This window comes from Brugia malayi (genome assembly GCF_000002995.4).
Source record: "Brugia malayi strain FR3 genome assembly, contig: Bm_v4_Chr3_scaffold_001, whole genome shotgun sequence".
In the NCBI taxonomy this organism is placed as follows: domain Eukaryota; kingdom Metazoa; phylum Nematoda; class Chromadorea; order Rhabditida; family Onchocercidae; genus Brugia; species Brugia malayi.
In genome coordinates this window covers 7,056,709-7,074,442 of record NW_025062477.1, presented here as the reverse complement: position 1 = coordinate 7,074,442, position 17,734 = coordinate 7,056,709, and the positions used below count along the sequence as shown (strand labels likewise).

At 31.7% G+C, this 17,734-nt stretch overlaps 1 protein-coding gene across 2 annotated transcripts in view; it reads left to right on the top strand.

Annotated features, from left to right (window-relative positions):
* The window catches only part of Bm7639 (Uncharacterized protein), a gene marked incomplete at both ends in the record, with an annotated part of 39,845 nt that overhangs the window by 3,688 nt on the left and 18,423 nt on the right, over nucleotides 1-17,734 (top strand). For both annotated transcript variants that reach the window (XM_043080247.1, XM_043080246.1), the window contains 7 exons: nucleotides 1,403-1,617; nucleotides 9,083-9,144; nucleotides 10,358-10,447; nucleotides 11,724-11,801; nucleotides 11,998-12,135; nucleotides 16,349-16,534; nucleotides 16,839-17,027. In XM_043080247.1, coding sequence (XP_042936181.1) covers nucleotides 1,403-1,617; nucleotides 9,083-9,144; nucleotides 10,358-10,447; nucleotides 11,724-11,801; nucleotides 11,998-12,135; nucleotides 16,349-16,534; nucleotides 16,839-17,027 — 958 coding nt within the window. The remainder of the gene's footprint in view (nucleotides 1-1,402; nucleotides 1,618-9,082; nucleotides 9,145-10,357; nucleotides 10,448-11,723; nucleotides 11,802-11,997; nucleotides 12,136-16,348; nucleotides 16,535-16,838; nucleotides 17,028-17,734) is intronic.

The following is a 17,734-nucleotide window of genomic DNA, read 5'->3' as shown; positions in this document are numbered from 1 at the left end:
CTATAAAAATGCGCTTTTTTCATCCCCTTCATTAGCTTATTTTGGATTGAAAAAGAAAGAAATATATTGAAATATCAATTTATATCATTGGGAAAACGATAAGAAGTTTTGAAGTTTCATAAAATTTCGATGGAACGAATTGATTTTCATTGCTATGTTGTGCAAGGCTGTTCTGCACGTTATTGAAATGGTTGATAAAAAGTTTGAAAAAAAAATTTTTTTTTGAGTCTGAAAGCAAGATATTTAAGGAAGACGATACTAGTGTTCGGTGAAAATAAGGCGAAAGTATTTGTATGTGTACTCTTTATACTTTGGTACTTTTTTCCAAACATTAAATTGTAAATTTCTCCGGATTAAAAGTAATCTATTTTACAATAACGGATAATTTCCGACAAGTATCAGGATTGCATCTTATTGTTGTTATCTTTTATCATCAAACTTATGTGTATGTAATTGTGGAACTTAATCTCCTCACCAATTTTCAATGCATCGCTGACATGTCATATCTCTATTAATTTCCATAAGCTAGAACACTCTTATTCTACTTAGTTTACAAAACAATTGGATGAAGTATAATAAAAGAAGCTTTCTTTTGTTTACTTATATCTACCTTGTGTAATTTGTCGAAAAGGATACCGAAATTAAAGCTTACTTTTCTTTATTTTCAAACGAAGTCTGAAAACTAAACTTTCAACTTCAAATAAGTCACTTTCTCTTACCAGTCCATTAACCAATTTTGCTACGGGGTACACTTTTCTTTAAAATTTGTTTTTTTCTTGTTTTTCTATATTTTTTAAATGATCAAAAGGAAAATCAAAAGAAGGAAATTCTCAAGTTTTCAAGCTTGGAATTTTTAAAGCACCTGAAAGCATTTCTCTAATTTCGTTTGCTTCAAAAGACTGATTTAATATGAAAAAAGTAACATTTACTTTTCCTTTTTATTTTTTGTTTTTAGTTGTATGAAATCTTATTTTGTCCATTAGTTATGAAATAAAGTTGAAATAAAAAATAAAATTGAAATAAAATTTATGTAATTTTTGAGTTCTTTTTCCCATCCTTCTTCAAGCATTATTTCATATTTTTTCACTGTATTTGATTCCTCTGATCTAATGTACTTTTCCATTACTGTTTGAACCCTCTGATCTAACATATTTTTTTATTATGGTTTGATCCTTTGATCTATTCTCACCCAGCTAGTTCTCTCAGAGATTGTTATTGAGTTGAATTTCATATGTTATCATCAGATACAAATAAGTTACCTCTTATTCATTCAAATATGATCAACATGAGCTTATTTCTTATTTCGAAATAAGTGGTAATTTGCTTACGAAATGTATTAAATAAAGGCCAATTTCAGTTTTAAAAAAATTCTTCAAAATATGCATATTGGATCATATTGCAGCGTAAATATGGTAAGTAATCGTCGAGATCAAGAGCGATACTTACAGTTGTTGTCAAGAATGAACGATGGTTTAATGCATCAAAGTAATGGCGATGTCGATAAGAGTGATAAGATAGAAGAGCATAGTAGTAGTGAGTGGAAGGAATGGATGAGAAATCAGCCGATCAGTGTCCTTCGATTAGATCGAACGGAACGGCTAGTCTTAAAAATTGGAGGTTTGTCTCTTTTTTCAAAAACTTTTCGAAAATGGAGTAGAAAATGCCCATTCATTTTTTATTTGATTCAATTTCGTCGAATTGTACAATGTGTTCATTCGGTTAATTCATAGGAAGTCAGCGGAGTATTTTAATTTCCTGATATATTCATGAAATAAATGTAAAATGCAGTTTGATCAGTAATTTTCTCTTTGCTTTGAATTTCATGAGTCGGGAAGTATTTCTGTATTTTTCAATTTTCTATTTCATAATTCTCATATTGTCTTTGCTGTTTCTCCATTATAACTACTATAATTTACATTTTCAATCTTTTGGGAATTCTTAGTCAAAAGAATTTTTTTAGAAGCTATGACATTTTTCTAAATTTTTGAGAGACAAAAGAAAAAAGCAACAAATGACTATTGCAGTTACATGTATCGATGAATAAGCTTCTAGAATTATATTTTAGCCATATATGTATTAATTAAAATGATTGCTGTGCTATATGCGATAATGTTGAAATGAATTTCTGCAGCATAATGAGACCTTGCAGTAATAATACTTTGTGTAACAGAGTGATAATTAATAATATGTTGCGATGTAATGGAGTATCCGATCTGCTTCAGATCGATTCCATTTCTTCTACAACATATTTTTGTTTTACTCTAATTTTAGATTCTAATTTTAAATAAATATAATCATTAATTTAATAAAAATTTGTTAACGAGATGAAAAAGTTATAAATTCCACTTGTTGGAATGATAGAGGTAATCGTGAATCTTTTTCTGGATGGTTTTCTCAAACATCTAATGGCTGTCTTCTCAGTGATTCTAATTCTTTTTCAAATATTTTTGCTAAATGAGCAATATTGCGCATAATTAAGCAAAATCAGTTTTTAAATCACGAGAAAGACTTCAGTTGATTTGATTTCTTCTTTCATACCACTTTTAATGATATTTATCACTTGCTGTCATATTTATTTCCACCGCTTCTAGAGTTACATTTTCCGTCGCTTCCTTCACAAAAGCGTTTTTAAAAAGTATCCTCTTTCATGAGTTCTTTGAAAGAAATCAAACTATCATTTTCAGCAGCACTCTCTGATATAATTTGAATAATCCGACCTTGACAGTGATGCCATCATTATCTTTCATCTCATCAGAGAAAATTATTTTGCTGCTCTCTCGCACCATTTGTTCATGTAATTTTTCCTAGTATTCCGTTTACCTTCCTCATTTTTCTTCCTTAAAATAATTGTCTTCTGTAACGTTTTAATATTTTAATATATGTATGTAACAATTTTTAATCATTTGAATCGACTTACTTTTCCGGTCATACTTCCGAGAATGAAGAAAATCACTGAGATAACTTCTAATGTAGCATGAGTCGAGATTGGAGATATTGTTAGCACTAATATATTTCGTCCAAGTCTCTACTACATCTGAGACATTTAGCGCCCGAGATCTTAGAATTGATCGGAGTCACTTCTTTTAATCATTTTAATATACTTAATGCTGTTAGGAGAAAAATATTCTTTCGCTTCTTTTAACAAGACCAAGATCCTAATCAATTTTCACTTGAATGCTTCTCATCACTAATATTTCAACATTTCAATTTTGAAATCAAAAGTGATGTTGAATTTGATCAAAGTCTTTCTATTAGGTGACACATCGTCATGTCGTCATGAGTTTTTGCCATTTTTAAAGAAATTCATGAGCCATTTATATGTGAAAAAATCTGAAATGAAAATTCATTTCGAAATCGGTCAGAATCAAATAATGAAACAAAAGATGTGAAGTCAATATCCTTAGTGGTTTCTTAACGGAAAAACCTTTTACATTTTATTATCAAATAAAGTTTAACCATCTTCAATCGAATGAATTCTTCAGAAAATCTGTTGTTCGTCTATTAAAATAGTGATAAAAGCCCATAAAAATCAAAATACAATAGAATGTTAAAAATTTTTGAGAACCTTGGGAACAGAAAGGCAAAGATTTTTCCGTCTAATAAACACTGTTTCTTTATGATATCGAAACATATTACTCCTAAGTGCTTTACAAATCAATTATCTTTATTATTACTATTTTTTTTCAAATGGTCAAAATCATTACAAACAATTAAACCGTCTGGAATTAAAACGGGAACGTTTAATAAAGTCTCGCAAAATAGCATGCGCTTCATTGCGCATTATTCCTAATTAGTATTTAATTTATTGGTGAAATTTTAGATATGAAGAAAAATTAAATGAATAACTGAAAAAGGTGAAATTATGAAATGAGAAAACCTTTGAAGACTAAATAATTCCAGAGTTAAACATTTTTAGCAAATTTTACAGTTGCAGAGATCAAAACAAACCGTAATCAAAAAAAAAAAAAAAAAATATATCTTAATTCAGTGACAAAGTGCCGTGTTCTCCAATTGCTTCCATATTTATTGGTCCCGAAGTTATCTAGATAATTTCATCACTATTTCTTGAACCAATCGAATTATTTCTTTAAGGCTTGCCGATCGAGTCTGGTTACATATCGTATCTATCCATCTGTTTCAAGATCCCTTCTTATTAATGCGCCTAAAATCCAATTAACTTCTATTTAATTAATTTATGTTTCAACAGCATTCCTCAGTCTTAAAGCAATAAGTAAACCTCAAAAGTTTGATATTATGCAGAAATGTGGAAGTGATACAATGATATCGACATGGACACATATGTTCCGTGAAACATATGTGTCCCTTCTTCCGATAAGAAAACTGATAAGAGTTTTGTCTTTCTTAATCATTGCTTCCTTCAAATCACCGACCACCTCCTTTTTTCTTTCTATGGCCACTTTTGTGAACGCTTCCTCTGATGTACTGTATTCTCTTAGCTGGATACTGCTGTAAAACTTCTTTCCATGATCATCTATTATTGCTTTTTTCGATTTACAGGGAAGAGCCAAGATTTTCATCTGGCCTAATGCTATTTGATATTGATGGGCCCAGAAGAAAGTGTGATATTGTATAAAACTGACTGCAACATTATTATGTTTACTGCTTGTTTAGAAGTTCTGCGTAGATTTACGACTACACGCCCTTTACATTAGCTACGAGAATGCAAAAGCTTATCGATGCAAAAGCTTGCTGTTTTAGTTTAGATTGCAGGAAGCGAAAACAGCTGCATCTGTTTGGTATAGTTCACGAATGTGTGCATGCTTGTGTTGTATATGTCGTGTGTCTGTCTGTGTGTGTGTCAGTAATGATTCCAGTAGAGGGTGTGATGCACGGATGCATGACAAACCGATGATCACAAATTTGCAAACAATCAAAAGGCGTTACCACCTCATTTATCATTTTTTGTGCTGATGCGCGCTTTTAAATAGCTAACGAGAACGTTATGCCGGAATTATTCCCCCATTCATTGATCAGCAATGCATTCCTGAATTATTTCTCACTTGGCTGTATCAGCTTGCATGGAGACAAAGTAGGACATATAAATTTGATCATTTCTCCCACATCTGATTGCACGGATAATTGTGACTTCTGAACATTGCACATTTATTTCTTGAGAACAAGGAGAATTCTCGAACAGTATGGGCCATCATTACTACAGCACTCTCAACCTTCTGTTATCGCATCAGGAAACTCTCAGAATGTAATGCGATATTGGAGAGCTTATGTTATAGAAAATTAATTATGATAAAATGTTAAATGAACGTCTGTTAATTTTTAACGATCCACATTTAAACGGAAATGAGAGACAGTAAGGAAGACATTAGTTTTGTCCCAACCTTATCTGCATTTCTAAGCTTAACAGTTATGATAATATATTAGCCAGGTAGGAAATATAAGGTGATGATGATATGGACTGGAAGGAATGATTCAACCAAGCAGTCCTCATCTATCGATTAAGGACGGAATGACAAGGAAAGGAGCAGATGGGCCAAATGCTTTTCAAACTCAGCCACTTCACCTTACACTTTTTTGTACATCACTGTGTCCTTCCTTCTGTCTCACTTCTCTCTCATATGCAAATTCCTACACTCTTTCTATCTCTCTAACTCCATTCTCCTCTCCCGAATGTTATGTTGTCACATACCTTCACCTCGAGCTATGATAGCCGGAAGATCGGTCTATGTCCAGTTTGTTGTGTACATTCAAAAGGACTGCAATTTTCAAACACTGATCCCATCCCTTTCTCTTCACTCACTCACTCTCATAATGTTCTCCCTCCATGTCAGTGAGTCCGGCTACGGATCCGGTACTTCTCCAGTCGTGTGTTAGCAACCTTTGATACATTTATCAGTGGTATCTTTCGACCACTTCTTGTGTGACCTGATGCGCTTCCTTGCTCTTTTACTCTCTCTAATCACTATGTTCATTTGTTTTAACCTTCATTAATTTCTGATTTACCTTGTCTCACTTTATCTCTTTACAACAAACTACTTCATTGCCGGTCGCAGATGAAATCTTTACTTACATTTTCAATTATTAAACAAGTTCCCATAGTTACACTGTACTTTTACTTTTTACTTTTACTTAATCGATAACAGTAAATCTGATTCTAAATAGTACTTGGCAACTAATTGCTTTTTATTTAAGCAGTCAAGCAATCAACTGAACTCTTTGCAGCCTTGCACAAATATCTATTACCACTATTTATTCATTCAGATGAATAAAGGCTACTGTCCAAATGTGACAGGTGCTACTATCCGAAACTTTTTTTATTCCATCATTCTTATCCTAATCTTACCATAGTTAAATTTACTTTTTCAAACCTGAATATGTTCACAATACAGTTTTTAGGATCGTTTGATTGCTTGTCAATTATTTGTAATTATCATTTGTTCGCGATGTACCTTTCTTCAGATCTTGCAAGTTGAACTTAGTTTTTTTTTCAATGATATAGCGCACTACAACTACAAGACCTTTTGCTGAAAAAAGTTTCCGATGGGTGCTGTAATGATCTAAGCATATTGTTATGGGTTCTTGAATTGTATTCCTGAAATCGGCCGTCAAGGATGTCACTCTCGTCAACTCCATTCTCACATCGGGGCTATTCGTCGGATGTTTCATCATCTGACTATTATTGTTTTGATTCCAATGAAACTGAATGCTTGGAGCACTATGAAAACAATTTGGAAAAATACAAAGGTAAGTTTACCTAATTCTTTTTCAGTAATTATTCTAGCAATTTCTCTAGAAATAGTCACTTTCTTCATACTTTCTTCATACCTCTTCTGTTCCTATTCATCTTTTGTATTCCGGAATTTTTCCCGCCAACATCATTCTCATCGATAATATTTAGGTACATTGGTACCTTCTGCTATTAAAATCATAAAATTTGATGCAATTATTTCACTTTCATTTGGTACTGGTTAATTATTAATGATTTTTGGTATAATTTATTCTTCTCTGTTGTAGAAAGATCACAGTTAGTCTTCTGTTATTATGTATCACTTCATAGGAACACAAATATTTTGTTGCACATTTCCGTATATTGGTGACTCTCAAAATGTCCAGAAGTGAAAGCTCTTGAATTATTATATGGTTCCAATCTATGAGGAGAATTCTAACTTTTACTGGCTAATTTTTAGACTAGTCTGAAAGTGACCTGAAAGAGAAAAATTGAAAAAAAATAAATAACAAGTAACTTAGTAAATAAATAACAAGTAACTTCACTGAGATAGAATTAGTGGAGAAGTCAACTTCAGGGCATTTCTTTCCTTGTTTATATGTTGATAAACGAGCCAAAAGTATTCGCAGTTTTAAATATACCTGAAGATCATCGTTCACTAAATGTAATTACATGCAGTAGAGGATATTCCTCGTCGGTCGTCTTTGTTTCATTCATTCAAGTCCGTTATTCCACCCATATCTCTTATAAGAAGAACACGTATTTTACGCATGTTTCCAAGAAAACCGAAAAATTCTTTTCTTTTGATTTTTTTTTCGGTAAAATTCGATACATTGTGAAAAAGATTAAAGCGCAGCTTATACTACTAACACTGCTTAGAAGCTGTTGTAAAAATTATCGCTTAACGAATAAAGTTGTGTGTTACATATCAAATGATTTTTGATAGTGAAATTGATTAGTGGATCTGACGGTACTGTATTAGGACAGAATGTGATATGATCGGAGGTGGCATAATTCTGTTGTTAAATTATCCCGTCATAAATAGTTTATCAATACATTAAATAGTAAAAGTTGAATTTATTGCTTTACCATTTTCACATTATGCATGACAGTATGTTGACTTTAGTGAGATTTTTCTTTATTGACAAATTTGAATTCCGGCAAGCTTATCGACAATTTCCTGCATCTCTTTCATACTTACGCATGCAGTTTACTTCTCTTTCATCTATTTATATTTTTCCTTTTATAAACGTTTCTCACTTGTGAGCCATATTGTCATATCCGTTTTATTTACACTTTTGAAGAGTGGACTGTGTAATTGAAATCGGGATGGGATTAAGAAACTGTCTGGCAAAATATGCCTCGTTAACTGTTTATTATAATGATTGATTTAACTTCAGGATTCTTTTCTATCATAAGGAAACGTAATTGTCTTTTGTACTGTCTTAAAACTTTGGTAATAATGCATATATCATGTGTTTCACATTTTCTAAGATTGAACACATCTACTTTTGGTAATTCAAAAGAAAGCTTGGTCCCAGACAACCTTCTTACCTCTTGTTTACTCCTCCAATTAGATTGATATTGGTTGTTCAAATAGCTTAATCCTGACATCATTGTGAGACATAACCTTATCACTTTCCACGAACTTTTCATATCCTACTTTCATATCATCTCGCATCATCATTCATCATTCTAAATAAGTCATGGACATATACTGTACTTTTTTATATTATTTTTTGTTACTACTTTCTTAATTTAGACATAACTATATATCGAATTACTCTTTTTGTTAAAAAATTTGAATCATTTTTCGGCTCAAAGTCACAACTAGCACAAAACTTTTATGTACATTTTTTTTTTTGAAAATATTCATATGTGGCTGAAATTTTTGTAGAGGTAAACATTGAAGCTTTTGGTAAACAAATTTTATATGGATCCTTGTGTTGGATATTGTGAGGAGCATTTATCCCAGAAGTGGTATAAGATATTGCATTGATTACTTGACCATTTTTAGCCTCTGTGCTATTGTTGACCAAGATATTGCACAAATCTATACAATATTTTTATGAAAAATTCAGTTTCACATCAATTCCTTGAAAATTTTCTGGATATTTTCTTATGTGATAGAAATGAAATTTTCCTGAATATTTTCTTATGATAGAATTGTTTAAAATGATCAACATATTTTGCTGAAAGTACAAGTTATTCATTTATTCAGTGACTGTCAAACTTAAGTTATCCTTGATATTTTATGGTATGACTTCAGTAATAAGAAAAAATCTAATCGAAAAGTTTATTGTCTTATCAGTTCTGACGTTTTAATTTTATAATTGCTAACTTTTTAATAAGATGATCTGAAGATGTCCGTTTTTTCAGATGAACGAGACGCGATTCAAAAGAAAACATTCACAAAATGGGTGAATAAACATCTTGGCAAGGTCAATTTGTTATGTTGTTTAATTTATTTCCTTTAGCATTGAGCTTTAAACATCTGAAGCCTTCTTGAATTTTTTAATTTTGAATTTTGGAGACGATAGTAAGACCAACGGAAATAATTGAAATAAATATTTGGCGCATTCTTATTTCTTTCTTTTTCCTCTTCTTTCTGTTTCTCAAGAAAACTAGTCAAAAAAAGATTTTTTTTTCATTTTTAAGCAGCGTGATGCAAAATCATTCAGTGTGAATGTATGGCTTTGTAATTAATAGCTCTGAAGGAAGAAGTTTTCTGTATATAATGGCATTCAGAAAGATAGCATGCAGTTTTCCAAAAAATTACACATATTTTTGCCGTTTTTATTCATTACTAGATACAAGTTTTGTTGAGGAAATTGGCGACTTCGACTTCGAAAAGTAAATAGATCTATTTCAGGTACACTTCTGGAAATACTGAATCTTTATTAGTGAATTATGGATTGTATTAAATACTCTTATTGCATTTATTATTATCACTTATTATTATCTGTCTTTCAATTGTCCTATTAATCTGTCTTTCAATTGTCCGATGATTTAGAAATTTAGAAAGAATTTAGTGGTTGATGAATGTAAATATAAATAGATACTACACCTGCAGTGTTGTGCAAATATTCATTTTATCGTTCTACTAGAAAACTTCTTTGAAATAGCGAAAGTCGGGTACTAAAGTACTATACATGGAGAATACATGCAGTTAATGAAATATAGCAGTTGTAAGAATCCCAACAAAAAAAGTGCACTTGGCCGCAGCAAAAATATGTTAAAATGATGGATAGGTGTTAAAAAACTCAATGTCCAATGTAATTTCTTTCACATGACCTTTATCAAGCAAATGTTTCGCATGACCTTTATAAAAGCAAATATTAAATGATTGGCTTCTCGTCCCATGGTATTTTCTTATTATACATGTCTGTAATGTAACGTTAACGTCATTATGATCATTTCTTTCTTTTCAAATGCTTTTGTTTATTATTCGGGAAGAATAGGAGCAAATTTCTGGAACACGCTGCACATAAAATTATGAAAAAAGTATTTCGCAGCTATAGTTTGATACGAATTTTTCTGGAAAAGTGAAGTATTTCAAAAGCATTTTTCTATTCTGTTATTGGATTTGCCATCTTTTAGAAGAAAACATTCAATTACTCAATTTGTTTTTTAAGAGAAACTTTTTTTCTGCAGACTGGTCTACATGTGGAAGATCTCTTTGTTGATCTCACCGATGGATACAATCTCATTGCATTGCTGGAGGCACTTTCCGCTGAGAAGCTGGTATGCACATTCATCATAATAACTTTGTTAGGGTTTCTATTAGGACTAAATCTGTACATTTCTTTTTTATTTACTATTACTCATACAGTAATAGAGGTCGAACCGCATTTCAACGCACTTTTGCATTTTTTATATGAATTTCTTTAAACAATATTGTATAAAAATTCTATTCCAAGTTAATTTTCCAGTACTTCTTTTACATTTTTGTATCAATGATGTCAGTTTTTTTCTTCTAGATCTTACCATTTAACTACACCAAAAGTAAAGTCGTCATTGGTTCTAGGGAAGAGGGGAGGGGGTATGTTTGAGTCTTCGTTTTTCTGAAAGTCCTAATATTTTTATTGATCGCTTTCCGACACTGTTGTCAGTGGTCGTTTTAAAAGATAAAAAAAAATAAGTTTTCAAACTAACCATAAAGCTGAGAATAGTTTGAACATTACATTTACGTAATTAATAGCTGCTATAGAAAGCTGTTCACATATTATCAGTAAACTAATACCGTTTCTTTTCTTACTAATTTTGATAACAAACCATTTTGATAACAATTTGATAATAATTTAGCTCACTACCACAAAAATTTTTATTTTAATTAAACTCCTACTTTATGATTCTTCATTTGTCAACATATTCATCGCGAACTAAACTTTCCTCATTTTCGTCCCCACTTTCGATGACTCATCTTTTGAACGCATTATTTGGCAGCACAGAAAGCTTGTTTCTTTAGAAAACAAAACTTTCTGTTTTCGAAAAGAAAAATTAATTAATCAGTCAATCACTTTTTGTGCTCCATAAATTAACCAGTAACCTGTTCTTATACTGAAGTGCTACAAAAGTTCATAACAGCTTCTATACCTTCTGTATGATTGGAATTCCTTCACAAGAGAGCACAACTAATTAATCATAAATCATTCCGTTGAAAAATTCCTTGTATTGTCTGTAGATTTCATATCTGAGAAAAGAAAACCCTTGAAGAAATATTAAATTTCAGATGAAAAACAGCTTTAAATAAATAAATGCATAAGTCAATAGGAAGCATTCTATTCATCTTCGATCTCATACAGCGATTGTTGAATTATAAATCACTACTATGTTATGAAGTAAACTGTCCAGTAAATGAGTTTCGAAGAATTTTTGGACTAGTTTAAAATTCATTGCAACTCTAATTTCCTATTTACTATACCTTGCTTGCATAATCCAATAAGACGGGCAGCATGAGTAATTGTTGGAATGATTGTTTCAATCATTCAAATTTCAGTTTTAATTTTAGTTTTTTTAGTCTCGCGAAAATGGGTTTACACGCTTTCATAGGATACAAAATGTTCAATATTGCCTGGATTTTTTGAAAAAGAAAAGTGTTAGTTTTAAATTTGGATTTCAGCCCCATCAGTTAATTTTTACTTTGGAAAATCATAACATATTGTAAAGAGCGACTCTTATATATCAAGCTTTATTGGAAACTCATATCTTTTATAAAAAATTAACTGCCTAAGTTGATTCCGTTCAATTTAAAGTTTACAATAAATTTAAAATTTAATAATTTTTAATTCCAGATAAAAACCGTCAATATTCGACCAGAAGATATTGTGGAGGGAAGTCCGAAGTTGACTTTAGGACTTATCTGGACGATTATTTTAAACTTCCAAGTTTCTGTAATCAAGCAACGTCAACGCGAAGTTTCTGGTTGTCAGGTGTGCTATAACTTCATTTCACCTACTCTTTTAAATTATGATGAAATATTTTATTGAAAGGATAAAACAGTTGGACGTAGTGATTTAAACTTTTTAGATATTCTTATAAGTTTAGCGGTATCTTATTTTCATGCTCCTTCCTCTTGTAAAAGTTTTCATTACATTTTCTTGAATAGACTGTTTTCATTTTGCTCTCTACAAGAACAGAAAACATTGAAGACTCAAAATTTAAAGTTAGCGCAGTAATAGCTGCATATAAGCTTGATGTTTTTTCAAAATTGATTTTATCAAAAACATTTACTGTAACTTTTATAGGGTTTGTTTATGAGTCATTTTAAAGATTAGTCTGTTCTCGATCTCAGTTGATTTTTTGTTTCCCATTTCTCTACTTTTTAAAAATTTTCTTTTCTCAATCACTTAAGTTTAAACAGCCGCTTCTCAAATCATCCGCTTTATTTTTAGTGAATTTCAGTCAGATCGTTTGAAGCTGTTTCTCGCTCTACAAAAAATTTATTTTCTTAGAGACTGAGTGGTGCCTTCTAAAATAAAAGCCTTGAACTTTGCCACAAGTTGAGGGGGCGGTTTTATTAAGCTCACCAATTTGTCTTTGAATTTGGGAAATGTAAATTTATGAAATTCCGTTGAACAAAGTGAATGAGGATCTGAAAAACTGTAGAATAAATTATTCTACAGAATTTTGTAACTTTTCTCTAGTCAGTGTTTAGTCTGGACATGCTTTTCTTAGATGATGGAAAAGAATTAAAATATATAAGATTGGAAAATAGAACTGTGATCTAATAGTATTTTAATATTCATTTCAACATTTTCATCTGCAGTAAAATACATACTAGATTTATTGCATTGGAAATAAATGGAGGAAGGAACAATGCAGTTTTTTCTTAGTCAGTCCAATGAATTTTCTTCTTGTGCTGGTCTTATGTTTTTAACGACCAGTTATGATTGCTTAGAAAACGTGTTTATTCTGCTTCTGAAGTTTTTATAATACTTATTCATGATAAAAATAGAATTTTAAGCGGACTTGTCTTGATTTTTATTAATTTTCAAACTTAAATGTGATTCATGAATCACCAAAGCATGTGCTGATCAGTAGAAATTGTGATCGATATACGTGAATGCTCAATTCTAGTATATATATATATATATCGTGTACTTGAAAGAGAAGTAATTCACTCTTTCCAAAATTCTTTTTCATTTAAGAAAAAAAAAGTTTATTGAGAAATAAGATAGATAAAACATATGTGAATAGCGAAGAGAACCAGTTCTCGAATTCGTCGTCAAGCCTTTGTGCAGCAGAGATGCAGATTGACTGCTACTAGACCACTTGCACAATACCACAATACAGGAGTGTTCAGAATGCATAACATGAAAAATGACCGAGAATCGGATGGAAGTGGTGAATAAATAGTTATTGATGGATGATTCAGCTATTATGTGAAATAGGGTTACTTTGCACTCTTTCGTTGGAACTAAATTGTTTACATATACATAATCTGACTGTTCTGCTCATTACTGTTTAAACGCGATGTTTAAAATTTAGAATTGGAGATGAACAGGAGTAATTAAAGACTGCACCAACGAGAGAACTTAGTGGAGCAGAGAAGTTTAGCAAGAATGTTTCGTTCAGCAGTTTTGTAAATAGACTGTTATTTGAAAACTGTACCACTTGCTCATTTCAGTAGTGCTTAAGGAATGCTATAATCAGAATAGAGTCTCTCAACTAGGAATCTTTCCCGATATTAGAATCTAGAATTATTTCTATGGTTATATGAACAGTGAAGAGAGATCTGTAGCAGTTATTAGTGAAGAATTGCAGCAATGTTAAAAAGGTTGATCGGTCTATTTCATGCTTGGATTCATTTCTTTGCGATAGATTTGAAGGTGAAAGGCTCCTTCTCCCTTTTCCCATTCTTCTCAAAAACGGTTCTCGTTCATAGCCTTCAAAACGCTGCATACAATATACTGCTATATGTATATATATATATATATATATGTGTACATATTATATACATACACTTATGAGGTGTACTGTGTAGTGGGAGGAGATATTTCGGGGAACGAAGGAAATTGTGGTGCTGCAGGAGGAATACTTTGTAATTGGACAGTAACAAGGGAAGGAAAGTTCATAGAAGGAAGATCTGTTACATTCAGGGCACCGGTAGTGGTAAAACCTGAATAGAGGCGGACTCCAATTTAAGAGATCACCAATGGAGTTGATATTGAAATACATGGCGTTTGTTGTGGCACTATAGAGGAGCTGCTTGCAATAAGCACAGGCACCGTCCTTAACTGTTCTACTTTTTGCGCCCCATATTACTATTCCTTTCTGTAGTAATAATAGTAACAGTAGTATTTGACTGCATCAGAATTGCAGCATTTAGTTGAAATCATACTTGGGCACACTGTTTACCGCACCAGTCATTTTTTCTCATTTTTAGTTTCGAGTCTCCCCGTTGTGCGCTACTGGTGGGATAGCTTTGCTACGTAATTATGGTGCACAAGAGAGTGCTGTGTATACGTGTGCTATACATACATATATATATATATATATATGTGGCGCACATTCCTGTCATATATAAACTATCTGTCTTGTATCGTTTTTCCCTATTCTTCTATCTTCAGCTTATTCTTATTCTACGCAACATCACGTATCATTTGGGTAATGTATAAAGTGTTGCGCTCCTATACCAAGAAGGCGGAACGTAAGCATGAATTAACTCGATCAACTGCCAACACCACTGAAAAAGTTAATGGTTATTCGGTAACTGATGGTACTGCTTCATCTCCTATTTACAATATAACACCATCTTATGGTATCGGTGTTGGCACGATAGAAGATGTACGTAATGGCCAGGTTGTTCCAATAGATAAAAATGGACACATTGAAGCTGCATGGCCTGGTGGACAAGCATTCTCGGAGAGTTCTTCCTATGAAGCGCGAGAACATTTTGAGCGTAAAGTTCAGCGTGTTAAGAAAACACGCGGCGAACGAGACAGTAATCGGAAATCTAAGAAAAGCAAAGTTGGTTCTTCCATTTCATTTCTGCTTTTTACGTTCCACCTAACGTTAAAAATAAAATATGAATATAAAATAAATCTGTATAAATATCTCTGATGTTGAAAAAAACTTCATTGTATAATTTGAATTGATGAAAACTATAGTTACATGTATTACTACGTTCTGGGCGTTCACTGTGCAGTTAATTTAATTCTTTCTAATGAGATTATTATTAGTTCAATATGAAGAATGAATGTCAGACTTTGATGTAAAGATCGTTTATCTTTTAAATTTAGCCTCGTTCACTATTAATTATTATTAATGCAAATGCATATGATTATAGGAATACATGAGCTTGTCGAAAGAAGTAAACATCGTTTAAACAATAAGTCATATTTTGGGAATTAAAGCAATAGACTTCAGTTCATTTCTCTATTGTAATCAGATGAATGAACCTTTTTCATATTACTTTATACAAATAAACAACTTCTCTTCCTTCCTTCATATTTTATAATTATTATAACTAAACATATACTAATACTAATTTGCTTTAAGTATCGTTTCTGACATTTTCTTAAAAACACCTTTCTCTTTCGTTTTTTTTTTTCTTGAGATTCATATTCCAAAAATTTTTCCAAAAATTAATTTGGAAAGTATTTAGAATTTTTGATGCTTTTTTTGGACTTTGAAAACAGTGTTTGAAGATATTTATTTTTCATCCTTTTGTAATTTCTTTTGTCAAATAAATCGGTCATTTCATAAAGTTCCTCTCACCACACTAACTGCATTTTATTTATTTTTTTTCTTCACCCAATATTTCATTATTTTTATGGACACTGTTAGTTTTTAGAAATTAATGAAACATGTGAAAAGAAATGGATCTGCAAGGTAAGCAACTCTGTTTACGGCAGATTGAGAAAACTTTATGTTGTTGGGAGTGAGAAATAAATCATGTTTGAAAATAAATGCAAATATTACGAAAGTGACAGGTTAACAGGAATAACGAAAGAGAAAAGAGGCTAAGAGGATGGGCTCAAGGCGAGAAGTATCAGCATTATTGGAAGGGATTTTGTTCTTTCGAGTTTCTTTTGTGGTATCGTAATATCAAAACTGAAATTTCTAAGATTTTGAACTTTTGCTTAAACATATAAAATAATCTGTCAATTTATTTCCCACTAAAAGTATACTTTTTTTTAGGTGTCAGAAGTACTATCCAGCATAGACGGTACTTCAGCACGAGATGCTCTATTACAGTGGGCGCAAGATGTTACACGTGGATACCCAGGCGTTAATGTCCGTAACTTTACTAGCAGTTGGAGAGATGGTTTAGCCTTTAATGCCATCCTTCATCGTTATCGACCAAATCTTATACAATGGAGTAAAGTATGTTGTTGTTTTTCATGATTGAATAATAACCTCTTTCTACTATCCAGATCTGATACTGAGGTTAAAATGACCTCCGTTGCTGATACACAATGCGTATATTTAAATAAGAGAAATTAGGGAAAGTAACATGTTGGCTTATAACTGATAGATGATATCTTCCTGTATCCTCCCGTCCGATCATCCATTGGAATAATAACCGGATAATCTCAATTGTAGCTAAGAAACATTATTTCTGATGTGTTACTTGTAACTTGTAAAGCTTATGTAAAAAATTGTGTCGTCAAACAGTTGATAATTTCAGATAATTGGCGAAGGTGTATCAGCTCGCGATCGTTTGAACAATGCATTCGCAGCAGCTGAAAGTGAATTCGGTGTATCCAGACTGCTGGATGCAGAAGATGTTGATGTGGATGTGCCGGATGAGAAGAGTATCATCACCTATGTCTCTTCCCTATACAACGCTTTGCCACATACTAGTGAATTGAGCAGAGTCAGTTTTATCTTCTTTATTTATAACGTTAGAGGTTGTTTGACTATCATTCTCGACAGAGTGATTTATTATCCTTAAAAAGGTTAAGAATAGAGGAGGCATTCTTCTTAACTGTGCTTTTAAGTTAAAAATTTTAAATTTAGTTAACAAAGAGTGCTACAAACTTTTCTTTATTTTTAACACAATTTATATAAAAGTGTATCTTCAAGAAAACATTTGGTGTGATAGAATAACATTAATTTTTTTTGGAATTGATATAATTGTAGGCTAACCTCCATCCTACGTTTTAGGCATTAATAAGTTTAAACATTAATAATAAGCAGTCACTGTTGTGTCTTCTTTTTTGATTTGGGACATTTTCAGTTTTTATAACAGTAAAGCCTTATTACTTGCGAATGATTTTCAATATTTTACTTTAATTATATGTTTCGGAGAGGAGATCTCAATTTTGATGTCTTATCACCAAAATGAAATATTTTTAGAATCCCTTCAGGTTCTTTAGATTTGTTATTAGATGGAAATATTTACAATTCTAGTACCAAGCTGTTTCACTTATGTGGCATTTGTTACGAATTAAAAGGTTGAAAAATAATAGCTATATATAAATAATATTTAATAATAAGCATCTGAGATGCAATTTAAATTGGCAGTCGGAAGACGAAACGGTCTTTGAATAATTAGTTGGATCTCTAAAACTTTTGTTTTTG